Genomic DNA, 13,371 nt, shown 5'->3' with positions numbered 1-13,371 from the left:
GGAGGTTGCTGTGAGCTGAGATTGCACCATTGCACTCCAACTTGGGCAACAGAGTGAGACTCGTTCTCAAAAAAATTAAAAAAAAAAAAAAAATAAAATAAAATAAAAATAAAAAAATAGGCCGGGCGCGGTGGCTCAAGCCTGTAATCCCAGCACTTTGGGAGGCCGAGACAGGCGGATCACGAGGTCAGGAGATCGAGAACATCCTGGCTAACATGGTGAAACCCCATCTCTACTAAAAAAATACAAAAAACTAGCCGGGTGAGGTGGCGGGCGCCTATAGTCCCAGCTACTCAGGAGGCTGAGGCAGGAGAATGGTGTAAACCCGGGAGGTGGAACTTGCAGTGAGCTGAGATCCAGCCACTGCACTCCAGCCTGGGTGACAGAGCGAGATTCCGTCCTAAAAAAAAAAATTTAAAAATAAATAAATAAATAAATAAAAATTAAAAAATTTAAAAAATAAGAAAAGGTAAAACATAAAGCTGTTCTTAGCCCATGAGCTGTATAAAACCAGCAGGGCCAGAGTTTGACTCACAGACCCTTGTTTGCTGAGTCCTGTACCAGATAAACAAAAGTAACATACATTTTTAAGGCTTTTGGTACAAGTTACCAAATTGCATTTCAGAAAGGCAGCCCCAGCTTACTCCCCACCCTGGGCCATGTAGGCACCTGTGGGCTGTGTTCTTCCCAGTACCAGGGTTTTCAGGGCACTTGATACCAGTTGTCAAGCTCTGGGCCTTGGGTGAGAGCCCCGCAGTCCAGGGTTTTGGGACTCAGGGTCGGGAGGGACCTTTGAGGCTGCCGGTGTGACCTCTCTAAAGCCCCTTGGCTGATATGTGGTGAAGCCAGACTCTGGTCACAGATGTGAGCAGCCACCAGTGCACCAGGATCAGGTGCACTGACCCTGCGTCCTCCTTGCAGAGACCTGTGCCGGCAGGACCGCAGCTGCACCTACTACTTCAGCATGGATGCTGACGTGGCCCTGACCGAGCCCAACAGCCTGCGGCTGCTGATCCAACAGAACAAGTGAGGCTGCTCCGTCTGCGCCCAGCACTGCTCAGGATTGGCCTGGTCCCTGGGTGGGAGCCCTCCTTGCCTTCCTCCTCCTCCTCCTCCTCTTTTTCCTCCTTCTGCTCCTCTTTCTCCTCCTCATCTTCCTCCTTGTCTTCCTCCTCCTCTTCCTTTTTTTTCCTCTTCCTCCTCCTCCTCATCTTCCTCATCCTCTTCCTCCTCCTCCTCCTCTTCCTCCTCTTTTTCCTCCTCCTGCTCCTCTTTCTCCTCCTCGTCTTCCTCCTTGTCTTCCTCCTCCTCTTCTTCCTTTTTCCTCTTCTTCCTCCTCCTCTTCCTCTTCTTTTTCCTCATCTTCCTCCTTATTTTCCTCCTCCTCTTCCTTCTTTTCCTCTTCCTCCTCCTCCTCTTCTTCCTCCTCCTCTTTCTCCTCCTCTTCCTCCTCCTCCTCATCTTCCTCATCCTATTCCTCCTCCTCCTCCTCTTCCTCCTCTTTTTCCTCCTCCTGCTCCTCTTTCTCCTCCTCATCTTCCTCCTTGTCTTTCTCCTCCTATTCCTCCTTTTCCCTCTTCCTCCTCCTCATCTTCCTCGTCCTCTTTCTCCTCTTCCTCCTCCTCCTCCTCGGCCTCACCTATTACCCGGAGCTGTGGATCCCCAGCCTGATACCCCAGGTTGTGATAAAGAAGGTGTCCTGCCCTGTCTGCTCCTGGCTGCCCCATGGAAGGGAGCAGGTACCAGATGAGCCAAACCCCCGACACCCCAGCCAAGGCACTGTCTGTCCCAGTGAGGTGCTTGGGGACCCCTGCGTGCAGGTTGAGGGGCACCCTCCTCCCCCTTCCCTCCTCCCCCCATCCCTGGTTCGTGCTGCCTCCCACTCCCAGTGGGCAGCGACCTCCCACTGAGGTGTTCCCTTCCTCAGGAACGTCATCGCCCCGCTGATGACCCGGCATGGGAGGCTGTGGTCGAACTTCTGGGGGGCTCTCAGTGCAGATGGCTACTATGCTCGTTCCGAGGACTACGTGGACATTGTGCAGGGGCGGCGCATGTGAGTACCTGCAGGGTGGGGGTGGGTGAGGGACACCTTCATCTGGCTTCTGCCTGGGTTTGTGGGGCTCCCTCCCCAGTATTCCTGTCCTTGTTACCCTCAAATTCCTGTAGAACCTGAAGCAAGGAAGACTGCAGTTAGACACACGGAAGGACTTCCTGACAAACAGGCCCATGTGTCCAGGGTGGGGGAATCAAATCACCACAGTTGTGCCCTCCCAGCCTGTGCCTTCCCCTTCTCACAACCCAGACTCCCCAGACCCCAGGCTGTGACTCCCAACCACCAGCCTGTGACTCCCTCCATTTTCCCCACCACCAGCCTCTGACCCCACCCTCTTTCTCTCTCTCCCACAGTGGTGTCTGGAATGTGCCCTATATTTCAAACATCTACTTGATCAAAGGCAGTGCCCTGCGGGGTGAGCTGCAGTCCTCAGATCTCTTCCACCACAGCAAGCTGGACCCCGACATGGCCTTCTGTGCCAATGTCCGGCAGCAGGTCAGCCAGCAGTGGGCAGCACAGGACGCCCTGTGGATAGGGCAGGCGGGAAGGTGGGCCTCCAGCTCTGACCCTCATGGCGGGCCGCCTTGTCACCATAGGCCTGGGAGCTCCCGAGATTCTAGCAGGGCATCTTGGAAGCCACTAGCGCCTGGTGGAGGAATGGGGGCCGTCTGGCACGAGGGCTGGTCCTCAGGGGTCTGCAGGGACCTTTTAGCAGACCTGGTTTTTACACCATCTATTTTATTGACTTTTTTTTTTTTTGAGACGGAGTCTTGCTCTGTCTCCCAGGCTGGAGTGCAGTGGCGCGATCTCTGCTCACCCGAGTTACTGGGACTACAGGCGCCTGCCACCATGCCTGGCTAATTTTTTGTATTTTTAGTAGAGATGGGGTTTCGCCATGTTGGCCAGGATGGTCTCGATCTCCTGACCTCGTGATCCACCCGCCTCGGCCTCCCAAAGTGCTGGGATGACAGGCATGAGCCACCGCGCCCCACTTATTTACATTTTTGACATAGCCCAAAGAAAACGAAGCTTTCCACCTAAAAGTACTTCAAGTGACGTGCCCGAGAGACACCTCACCCTGTCTCTGCGCCCTGCTCCATATATTTTTGTGACTTTTTTTTTTTTTTTTTAGCATGCAGCAAGATGAAGTTTTCCCCTGTGACCAACATTTCAGGATCAGAACATACTCCTTTTCTTTTATGCATTTTTTCTTTCATTCTGTGTTCAGTCCTCTGGGAAGACTTCCCTGATTGCATTCTCAGTGTCAGGCCTGGGCTGGGCCCTGGAGACACAGGGGTGACTGCACTTGGTCTGTGATCTTGTGAACTTCAGTCCGGTGGGCAGAGGAGGCTGCACTGTTGCCCATCTGGGAGTGTGCAGGGGAGGCATGGGGGCAGGGGAGGGGTGGGGGAGCGCCTCTTCCACTGGGCTTGCCTTCCCCAGGATGTGTTCATGTTCCTGACCAACCGGCACACCCTTGGCCACCTACTCTCCCTGGACAGCTACCGCACCACCCACCTGCACAACGACCTCTGGGAGGTGTTCAGTAACCCCGAGGTGAGGCTGGGGTGGGTACCTAGGGGTTGGGAGCAGAAGGGGCCCAGTGATCCTGCAGTCTGAGGGACTGCCCTCTCAGAGCCTTACAACAGTCAAGACCCCTGTGGGCCACCTGCCACCCTCCCTTCCCCCCAGGAGGCTGTAGGGCAGGATTTGGGTAGGGAGAGGAGGGTGTCCAGAGAACCAACACCATCTATTGGAGGAGGGACCAGGACTCAGAGGCCTGGGTTTGTGGCCTAGCTCTGCCATCAACTGGGACTTAGTTGAGCCTCTCGACTTTGGGGACCTCAGTTATCTTAGCTCCAGAATGGGTATACTGTCCCAGCCTGTCTTGCCTGTGAGGGTGTTGTGATGATCAGAAGGGCAAACAGTTGTGACTGTTTCTAGACGTTGGGAGCTCGAGCTGTTGGGTGTAAGCACATGCCTGCACACAGACATGTATATACGGGCATACACATATATATACATGTGCAAACACCACCTCCTATGGGGATACCTGTGCACCCAGACGACACACACGCACCCAGTGGGCGCAGGTGAACACCTGCCTCCACCAGGCATGTACACCTTCACTCCCACTTTGAGGGGTCTGCTTGGAGCATCCCATGCAGTTGAGCCAATGGTGAGGACCCTAGCCTGCTTCCCACTTCCCACAGGACTGGAAGGAGAAGTACATCCACCAGAACTACACCAAGGCCCTGGCTGGGAAGCTGGTGGAGACGGTAAGAGCCATGGACACTCTCTTGGACCAGCCTCGCCTGCTGCAGAGGGCAGGGCACAGAAGGGAAGCCACTTGCCCCAGGGAGTCGGGGACAGCAGGATGGGAGTGGGGGGCGGTGGTATGGGAGTGGGGGGTTGGCGGGATGGGAGTGGGGGGTTGGCGGGATGGGAGTGGGGGACGGCGGGATGGGAGTGGGAGGCGGCGGGATGGCCCCTCCACCTGTTGGCACTTTCCTGCTGGAGGCTGTGGGGGTCTGCAGGGCCTCTCTCCCTGGCCTAGGCAGGAAGGAGGAAAACATCCCGGATGTGATGGCCACTGTGGCCCATCATGCCTGGACTAGTGCGGGGAGTGGCCACTTCTCTCCACTCACTAATGTCTGCTTCCCCCGAGCCTGGGGCCTCTACCCCCTCCCTCCCTCCATACCCATGTTTCTCTCCTGGCCTTGGCGCTCGTGACTCTGTGACCTCAGCTGGGAAAGTCTGTCTCTGGGCTCTGCCTCCTTCTCCCTTTAGGGACCCACTCAGTCTCTCCAGGATTGACAAGCCCCTGCTGCCCGGGGACACTCGGAGGGCTCCCTGGCTTGGGTGTGGGGCCCTGAAGAGGGAGGAGGATTCCGTGGTGCCACTGTGGACCCCCTTGACTGAGTCCCTGCCCTCCCCAGCCCTGCCCGGATGTCTACTGGTTCCCCATCTTCACGGAGGCGGCCTGTGATGAACTGGTGGAGGAGATGGAACACTTTGGCCAGTGGTCTCTGGGTGACAACAAGGTGGGGATCCTGATGCCTGGGGCTGGGGCCGCAGGGAGGCCGCCTCTCCATCAGTGCCACTCACTGTCCAGGGTCTTCTCCTGGCAAGCTGGCCTAGCCACCCTCTCTGGGACTCTTGACATAGGGGTGCTGGCATGGGTGTCTGCAGGCGGTTAGGAGTAGAGGGATTGAGAAACCCGAGATGGAGTTTGGTTCCCAAGCTGCTATTGCCACTGTGTGGCTTTGAGTTGCCTTGACCGTAAGCTACTAGGTTTTCAGTTCCTGGTTTGCTATTGGAATGGCTTAGCTTGGTTCCCTAGACGTCCCCCAGGAGGAACTGGGGAGGAAAGGGCCAAAGTGGGATGAGGGGCATTAGGAAGGGCTGTCGGGTCCAAGTTCATCAGACAGCAGGAGCAGGTGGCCTGGTGAGAGCGAGAGGCCCTGTGTTCTTTCCGTGAGAATCCCAATACCTGTTCCTGTTCTGGAAAGTTCAGGCACCATGTTTTTCTTTTTCTTTTTTTATTTTTTGTTTATTTATTTATTTATTTATTTTTTTGAGACGGAGTCTTGCTCTGTCACCCAGGCTGGAGTGCAGTGGCTGGATCTCAGCTCACTCCAAGCTCCGCCTCCCGGGTTTACGCCATTCTCCTGCCTCAGCCTCCCGAGTAGCTGGGACTACAGGCGCCTGCCACCTCGCCCGGCTAGTTTTTTGTATTTTTTAGTAGAGACGGGGTTTCACCATGTTAGCCAGGATGGTCTCGATCTCCTGACCTTGTGATCCGCCCGTCTCAGCCTCCCAAAGTGCTGGGATTACAGACTTGAGCCACCGCGCCCGGCTCTTTTTTTATATATATACTTTTTTAAATAATAGAGACGGGGTCTGGCTATGTCACCCAGGCTGGTTGTGAACCAGGCACAATTTCATTTTATTTATTTACTTACTTAATTTAGACACCTTTCACTCTGTCGTCCAGACTGGAGTGCTGTGGCGCAATCTTGGCTCATGCAACCTCCACCTTCTGGGTTCAAGAGATTCTCATGCCTCAGCTTGCCGAGTAGCTCAGATTATAGACATGTGCCACCATGCCCAGCTAATCTTGGTATTATTTATTTATTTAGTTGTGTGTGTTTGTGTGTGTAAATTTTTTTTTTTTTTTTTGAGACAGTGCCTCACTCTGTCACCTAGGCTGGAGGGCAGTGGTATGATCTCAGCTCACTGCAACCTTCCTTTCCCCAGTTCAAGCACTTTTCTTGCCTCAGCCTCCCCAGTAGCTGGGACTACAGGCATGTGCCACCATCCCTGGCTCATTTTTGTATTTTTAGTAGAGACTGGGTTTCACCATGTTGGCCAGGCTGGTCTCGAACTCCTGGCCTCAAGTAATCTGCCTGCCTCAGCCTCCCAAAGTGCTGGGATTACAGGCATGAGCCACCATGTCTGGCCTAAGGTACCTTTTTTTTTTTTTTTTTTTTTAATGATCCCAGAACATTTATTTCTATAGGATTTTGATAAAAGAGCACAATCTTGAATAAAAATACACCACTGTACTTACAGGCAACATTACTTAGTAAGCAAACTCTGCCCTCACCCCTTTCACAGAAGAGAAACTTCAGAAAAGAATTTTTCGTCTCCTGACAGTTTTACGACATTCGTATCTCCTATGTACTTCAAGCCCCAACCCACCTCTCATTTTCTTTTTTCTTTCTTTCTTTTTTTTTTTTTTCTTTTTTGAGACGGAGTCTCACTCTGTCCACCAGGCTGGAGTGCAGTGGCCCGATCTCGGCTCACTGCAAACTCCGCCTCCTGGGTTCACGCCATTCTCCTGCCTCAGCCTCCCTAGTAGCCGGGACTACAGGCCCCCGCCACCGCGCCCGGCTAATTTTTTGTATTTTTAGTAGAGACGGGGTTTCACCGTGGTCTCGATCTCCTGACCTTGTGATCTGCCCGCCTCGGCCTCCCAAAGTGCTGGGATTACAGGTGTGAGCCACCGCGCCCGGTCCTCTTTTTTTTTTTTTTTTTTTTTTGAGATGGAGTCTCGCTCTGTCACCCAGGCTGGAGTGCAGTGGTACCATCTCGGCTGAGTGCAACCTCTGCCTCCCAGGTTCAAGCGATTCTTTTGCCTCAGCCTCCCAAGTAGCTGGGATTACAGGCACCTGCCACCATGCCCAGCTAATTTTTGTATTTTTAGTACTGACGGGTTTCACCATGTTGGTCAGGCTGGTCTCGAACCCCTGACCTCATGTTGTGATCCACCCACTTCAGCCTCCCAAAGAGGTGGGATTACAGGCGTGAGCCTTTGCACCCGGCTCCCCACTTCCCATTTTCTAAGTTCTTTTTTTGTGTGTGTGAGAGATGGAGCCTCATTCTGTCGCCCAGGCTGGAGTGCAGTGGTGTGATCTCAGCTCACTGCAACCACTGCCTCCTGAGTTCTGAGTTCAGGCGATTCTCCTGCTTCAGCTTCCCAAGTAGCTGGGATTATGGTGCTGGCCACCATGCATAATTTTTTTCTTTTTTTTTTTTGAGACGGAGTTTTGCTTGTTATCCAGGTGGGGTGCGATGGCACAATCTCAGCTCACTGCAACCTCCGCCTCCTGGGTTCAAGTGATTCTCCTGCCTCAGCCTCCTGAGTAGCTGGGTTTACAGGTATCCACCACTACGCCTGGCTAATTTTTGTATTTTTAGTAGAGACAGGGGTTTCACCATGTTGGTGAGGCTTGTCTCAAACTCCTGACCTCAGGTGCTCCACCCACTTCGACCTCCCAAAGTGCTGGGATTACAGGCGTGAGCCACCATGCCTGGCCTCATTTTCTAAGTTGTTTAACAGAAATGTGTGTTCCCAAGTTTAAGGCACCATTTTTAAAGGCATATGAGACCCCGGACCTGTGTGCCAACCTCTGACGTGGCAACTGGACTAACCTGAAGTTCTGGTTACCTTCCTAATCCACATGCTTTGGTTGCTGAGCTCATCTCCAGAAGCCAGGAACTGGACTAGCCCATGCATTCTGGGGGCTGGCTGATGCTTGTGCTCCAGTGACAGGGCCAGACATCGGACTCCAGCTGACTCTGGCCCTGGAACAAGTTTTCAGTGCTCTGTAAAAAATGACCGTGGCTCAGAATAACACCCATGTGTTATCTCCTGGTTTCTGTGGGTCAGAAATCTGGGCCCAGTTTAGCTGGGTCATTGAGGTGTCACCTGGGGTTGGAGTCTCATCTGAGGCCCAGGGTTCCATTCCAAACTCACTTGGTTGTTGCAGAATTCATTCCCCTGCAGCTGTAGAACTTAACTTGCTTCTTCAAGGCCAGCAAGAGACAGAGTCTCTCTTCAAGATCCTCCTTTAGCCAGGTGCAGTAGTTCATGCCTGTAATCCCAACACTTTGGGAGATGGAGGCGGGAGGATCGCTTGAGCCCAGGGGTTCAAGACCAGCCTGGGCAATATAGTGAGACCTCATCTCTACAAAGAATAAAATTAGTGGCCGGGCACGTGGCTCACACCTGTAATCCCAGCACTTTGGGAGACTGAAGTGGGCAGATCACCTGAGGTCAGAAGTTCGAGACCAGCCTGGCCAACATGATGAAACCCCATCTCTACTAAAAACAAAACAAAACAAAAAGCCCGGGTGTGCTGGCTCACACCTGTAATCCCAGCACTTTGGAAGGCCGAGGCGGGTGGATCACAAGTCAAGAGATCAAGACCATCCTGGTGAACACGGTGAAACCCTGTTTCTACTAAAAATACAAAAAATTAGCTGGGTGTGGTGGCGGGCACCTGTAGTCCCAGCTACTCGGGAGGCTGAGGCAGGAGAATGGCATGAACCTAGGAGGCGGAGCTTGCAGTGAGCCAAGATCGCACCACTGTGCTCCAGCCTGGATGACAGAGCCAGACTCTGTCTCAAAAAAAAAAAAAAAAAAAAAAAAAAAAAAAAAAAAATTAGCGGGGCATGGTGGTGCACGCCCGTAATCCCAGCTACTTGGGAGGCTGAGGCAGGAGAATCACTTGAACTCAGGCGGTGGAGGTTGCAGTGAGCTGAGACGGCGCCATTGCACTCCAGCCTGGGCAATAGAGTGAGACTCTGTCACACACACACAAAAATAAAAATAATAAAAATAAAATTAGTTGGGCATGGTGGTGTGTGCCTGTAGTACCAGCTACACGGGAGGGTGAGGTGGGAGGATCACTTAGGCCTGGAAGGTTGAGGGTGCAGTGAGCTGAAGTTGTGCTATTGCACTCTGACCTGTGCGACAGAGGGATACCCTGTCTCAAAAAAAAAAGGTCTTCCTGCATCTGCAGGAAGGCCCCCCCGACCTACTTTTGTTTGATTAACTCAAATCAATCTCCTGTTTGATTAACTCAAAGTCAACTGATTAGGGGCCTTAATTGTATCTGCAAAGCCCATTCCGTTTTCTCATATAATATAACATGGTCCCGTCACATTCCCGGGTATAGGGGAGGGGAGTAGACAGAGCCTGGGCACCAGGGTGTGGGAGCCTGGGGGCCATCCTAGAATTCTGCCTGAACTCTTGCCTTGATCACCTCTAGGACAACCGCATCCAGGGTGGCTACGAGAACGTGCCGACTATTGACATCCACATGAACCAGATCGGCTTTGAGCGGGAGTGGCACAAATTCCTGTTGGAGTACATTGCGCCCATGACGGAGAAGCTCTACCCCGGCTACTACACCAGGGTGGGCAAGCCTGGGGCATAGCCAGGATGCGGGGACGGTTGGGTGGGGTGTCAGTGGAGTGGCTGGGACTGGTGGGGGTAGAGTGGGAGGTGGAGAAGCTGGAAGGGGCTGAGGTGGAGTGGGGGTATGGGAAGCGTGGGAGGGGCAAGGGTGGGGCACGAGGTGGAGGGACTGGGGTGGGGATGGGATTGGGAAGAGCAGGGGTGGGGTGGGAAGTGGTGGAGAAGCTGGGAGGGGTGGGGAGGAGTAGGGGGCCTGGGAGGGACAAGGGTGAGTGGGTATGGAAAGCCTGGAGGGGCAAGGGGGCCAGGGGTGAGGGAGTGGAGAGACTGGAAGGGGCAGGATTTGGTGAGGAGGTGGAGGCCAGTGTGGGGCAGGGGGATGGGGTGGGAGGGGTAGGGTGGAGTGGGGGGCATGGGTGGAAGGGCCAGGAGTGGGTGGAGGCTAGAGAGTTTGGCAAGGGGAGGGGTTGGGAAGGGGTTGGGTTGGAGTAGGGGTGGAGGAGCATCCCAGCTTATGGGAGAGGCCTGGATATTTGGTCCCCAGGCAGGAGTGAGGTCTCACTGCACATACCCCCTCCATCTAGTAGTGTGTGGGAAGGCAGGGCCGGCCAGCTGGCCTCTAGCCTGGGCCTGTTATTTTTTCTTTTTTTTTTGAGATGGAGTCTCGTTCTGTCGCCCAGGCTGGAGTGCAGTGGCCGGATCTCAGCTCACTGCAAGCTCCGCCTCCCGGGTTTACGCCATTCTCCTGCCTCAGCCTCCCGAGTAGCTGGGACTACAGGCGCCCGCCACTTCGCCTGGCTAGTTTTTTTTTGTATTTTTAGTAGAGACGGGGTTTCACCGTGTTAGCCACGATGGTCTCGATCTCCTGACCTCCTGATCTGCCCTTCTCGGCCTCCCAAAGTGCTGGGATTACAGGCTTGAGCCACCGCGCCTGGCCTTTTTTTTTTTTGAGACGGAGTCTTACTCAGCCTCATGAGTAGCTGGGATTACAGGCGTGCGCTACCATGCCCAGCTAATTTTTGTAGTTTTTGTAGAGACAGGGTTTCACCTTGTTGGCCAGGCTGGTCTCGAACTCCTGACCTCAAGTAATCCACCCACCTCTGCCTCCGAAAGTGCTGGGATTACAGGCATGAGCCACCATGCCCGACCGACCTCAGCCCTTTTGAATCTTTCTTCCTTGTCATTAACCCTGCCTCAGTGGCTCCTGTACCAGCCCACCACAAAAGCACCCCCGCCCGCCTTAGCCGGCCAGCGAGCCCACTGCCTCCCTAGCCGCAAGCCTGTGCCCCACGCTTGGGCCCTGATTCATCCGAAGCAGCCTTCTTTGGATGTGAGGAAGAAGTGAGGAAAATAGTGAGGAAAACCCTGAACTCCCGTTACTGACAGCAGTCATTCATCCCTTGAATGCTTCCTGTGATCCCCCGTTACCTGACTGGCCTTGGTTAATTCTCACAATTCTTTCCAGTGCTGTCACTCATGTGTCTGTCCACTGCCGCCTTGGCTTTCTCCAGTCCTCACTCAGTTCCTTCCTTGGTCCCTGGTTTCTCCAGGTGCCTGGGTCCTGCCTCAGGGAATCCAGCCTGGATAGTTGCCAGAAAGGGTTGTGAGGATTGTATGCCCCCCTCTGTTTTTGCCTTTTCTTTTTTTTTTTTTTTTTTTGAGACGGAGTCTCGCTCTGTGGCCCAGGCTGGAGTGCAGTGACCGGATCCCAGCTCACTGCAAGCTCCTCCTCCCGGGTTCACGCCTATTCTCCTGCCTCAGCCTCCTGAGTAGCTGGGACTACAGGCGCCCGCCACCTCGCCCGGCTAGTTTTTTGTATTTTTTTTAGTAGAGACGGGGTTTCACCGTGTTAGCCAGGATGGTCTCGATCTCCTGACCTCATGATCCGCCCGACTCGGCCTCCCAAAGTGCTGGGATTACAGACTTGAGCCACCGCGCCCGGCTGTGTTTGTCTTTTCATTCCTTCCTTTCCTTCCTTTCATTTTTTTTTTTTTTTTTTTTTTTTGAGACGTTGTTTCGCACTTGTCACCCAGGCTGGATTGCAGTGGCGCAATCTTGGCTCACTACAATCTCCGCCTCCCAGGTTCAAGCGATTCTCCTGCCTCAGCCTCCCAAGTAGCTGGTATTACAGATGCCCACCACCATGCCTGGCTAATTTTTTGTATTTTTAGTAGAGATGGGACAGGTGTGAGCCACCATGTCCGGCCTCTTTCCCTTTCGTTTCTCGTCTTCCCTTTTCCTCCCTCCCTCCCTCCTTTCCTTTCTTCCTTACTTCCCTTCCCTTATCTTCCTTCCCTCCCTCTCTCATCTCTGTCCATACATTTTTGTTGAGAACCTTTTCTGTGCCAGGCAGTTGCAGGCACTGGAGCATACAGCCCCATGCAGACCTGGCCGCTGTACACTGACCTGCAGCAGGCCAGACCAGGCCTCATGTGTGCACCCTCCTCTCCTGGCCTTTGTGGCCTCCTTGACTAACATGGCCTCTCTTGCCCCCTGCCTTGGTACAGGCCCAGTTTGACCTGGCCTTTGTTGTCCGCTACAAGCCTGATGAGCAGCCCTCACTGATGCCGCACCATGATGCCTCCACTTTCACCATCAACATCGCCCTGAACCGAGTCGGGGTAGATTACGAGGTGAGCAGGAGCCAGCCGGGGTCAAGGGGCCAGCAGTGGGGATATTGAGGGCCGACTGGGGAGAGCCTTCAGGGTGGTTGAGGCAGAGGGGCCCTGGGGAACCAGGGAACCAGTGCTAGGGAACCAGAAAAAAAAAGGGTACGGGTCTGTGGGAGGGCTTCCTGGAAGGGGTCACAGTCTAGTAGGAGGAGGGGCCAGGCTCTTAAGCTACTATTTTAAGAGATTTTTGGGCTGGGCATGGTGGCTCATGCCTATAATCCCAGCAGTTTGGGAGGTCAAGGCAGGCAGATCGCTTGGGTCCAGGAGTTTGAGACCAACCTGGCCAACATGGCGAAACCCTCTCTCTACTAAAAATACAAAAAATAGCTGTGCGTGGTAGCACACGCCTGTAATCTTAGCTACCAGAAGGCTAGAAGGCTGAGGCATGAAAATCTCTTGAACCCAAGAGGTGGAGGTTGCAGTGAGCCAAGATTGTGCCACTGCACTCCAGCCTGGGCAACAGAGCGAGACTCTGTCTCCAAAAAAATAAAAAGAGGTTTTTTGAACTTAGCCCTGGGCTGGGTGCTACGAAGAATGCCCATAAAAACAGCTATAATCTTTTTTTTTTTTTTTTTTTTGAGACAGGGTCTTACTCTGTCACCCAGGCTGGAGTGCAGTGGCATGATCACAGGTCACTGCAGCCTCAACCTCCTGTACCCAAGCAATCCTCCCACCTCAGTCCCCCAAGTAGTTGGGACCACAGGCCTGTGCCACCATACCCAGCTAATTTTTTTTCTTGTTTGTAGAGATGGGGTTTCACTATGTTGCCCAGGCTGGAGCTATGATTTTTTGAGAGCTTACAACAAACATATCAGGTATCCCTAATCCAAGGATTCTCAACCAGGAGCAATTGTGGCCTCCAAGGGACATTGGCAGTGGCTGGAGACATACTTGGTTTTTACAACTGTGAGGGGCTACTGGCATCTAGTGGGTAGAAG

The 13,371-nt window shown here is 53.6% G+C and overlaps 1 protein-coding gene across 1 annotated transcript in view; it reads left to right on the top strand.

The window, feature by feature from the left end:
- Positions 1-13,371, top strand: part of PLOD1 (procollagen-lysine,2-oxoglutarate 5-dioxygenase 1) — a 43,565-nt gene that overhangs the window by 28,310 nt on the left and 1,884 nt on the right. The window contains exons 11-18 of the mRNA XM_030942704.1: positions 922-1,026; positions 1,928-2,053; positions 2,407-2,548; positions 3,497-3,610; positions 4,267-4,332; positions 4,993-5,097; positions 9,613-9,759; positions 12,269-12,394. Of these exons, the coding sequence (XP_030798564.1) occupies positions 922-1,026; positions 1,928-2,053; positions 2,407-2,548; positions 3,497-3,610; positions 4,267-4,332; positions 4,993-5,097; positions 9,613-9,759; positions 12,269-12,394 (931 nt within the window). The remainder of the gene's footprint in view (positions 1-921; positions 1,027-1,927; positions 2,054-2,406; positions 2,549-3,496; positions 3,611-4,266; positions 4,333-4,992; positions 5,098-9,612; positions 9,760-12,268; positions 12,395-13,371) is intronic.

This window comes from Rhinopithecus roxellana, chromosome 12, assembly GCF_007565055.1.
Source record: "Rhinopithecus roxellana isolate Shanxi Qingling chromosome 12, ASM756505v1, whole genome shotgun sequence".
Lineage (NCBI taxonomy): Eukaryota > Metazoa > Chordata > Mammalia > Primates > Cercopithecidae > Rhinopithecus > Rhinopithecus roxellana.
Note: the sequence above shows the minus strand (reverse complement) of the source record. Positions and strands in the feature narration are given on the sequence as shown.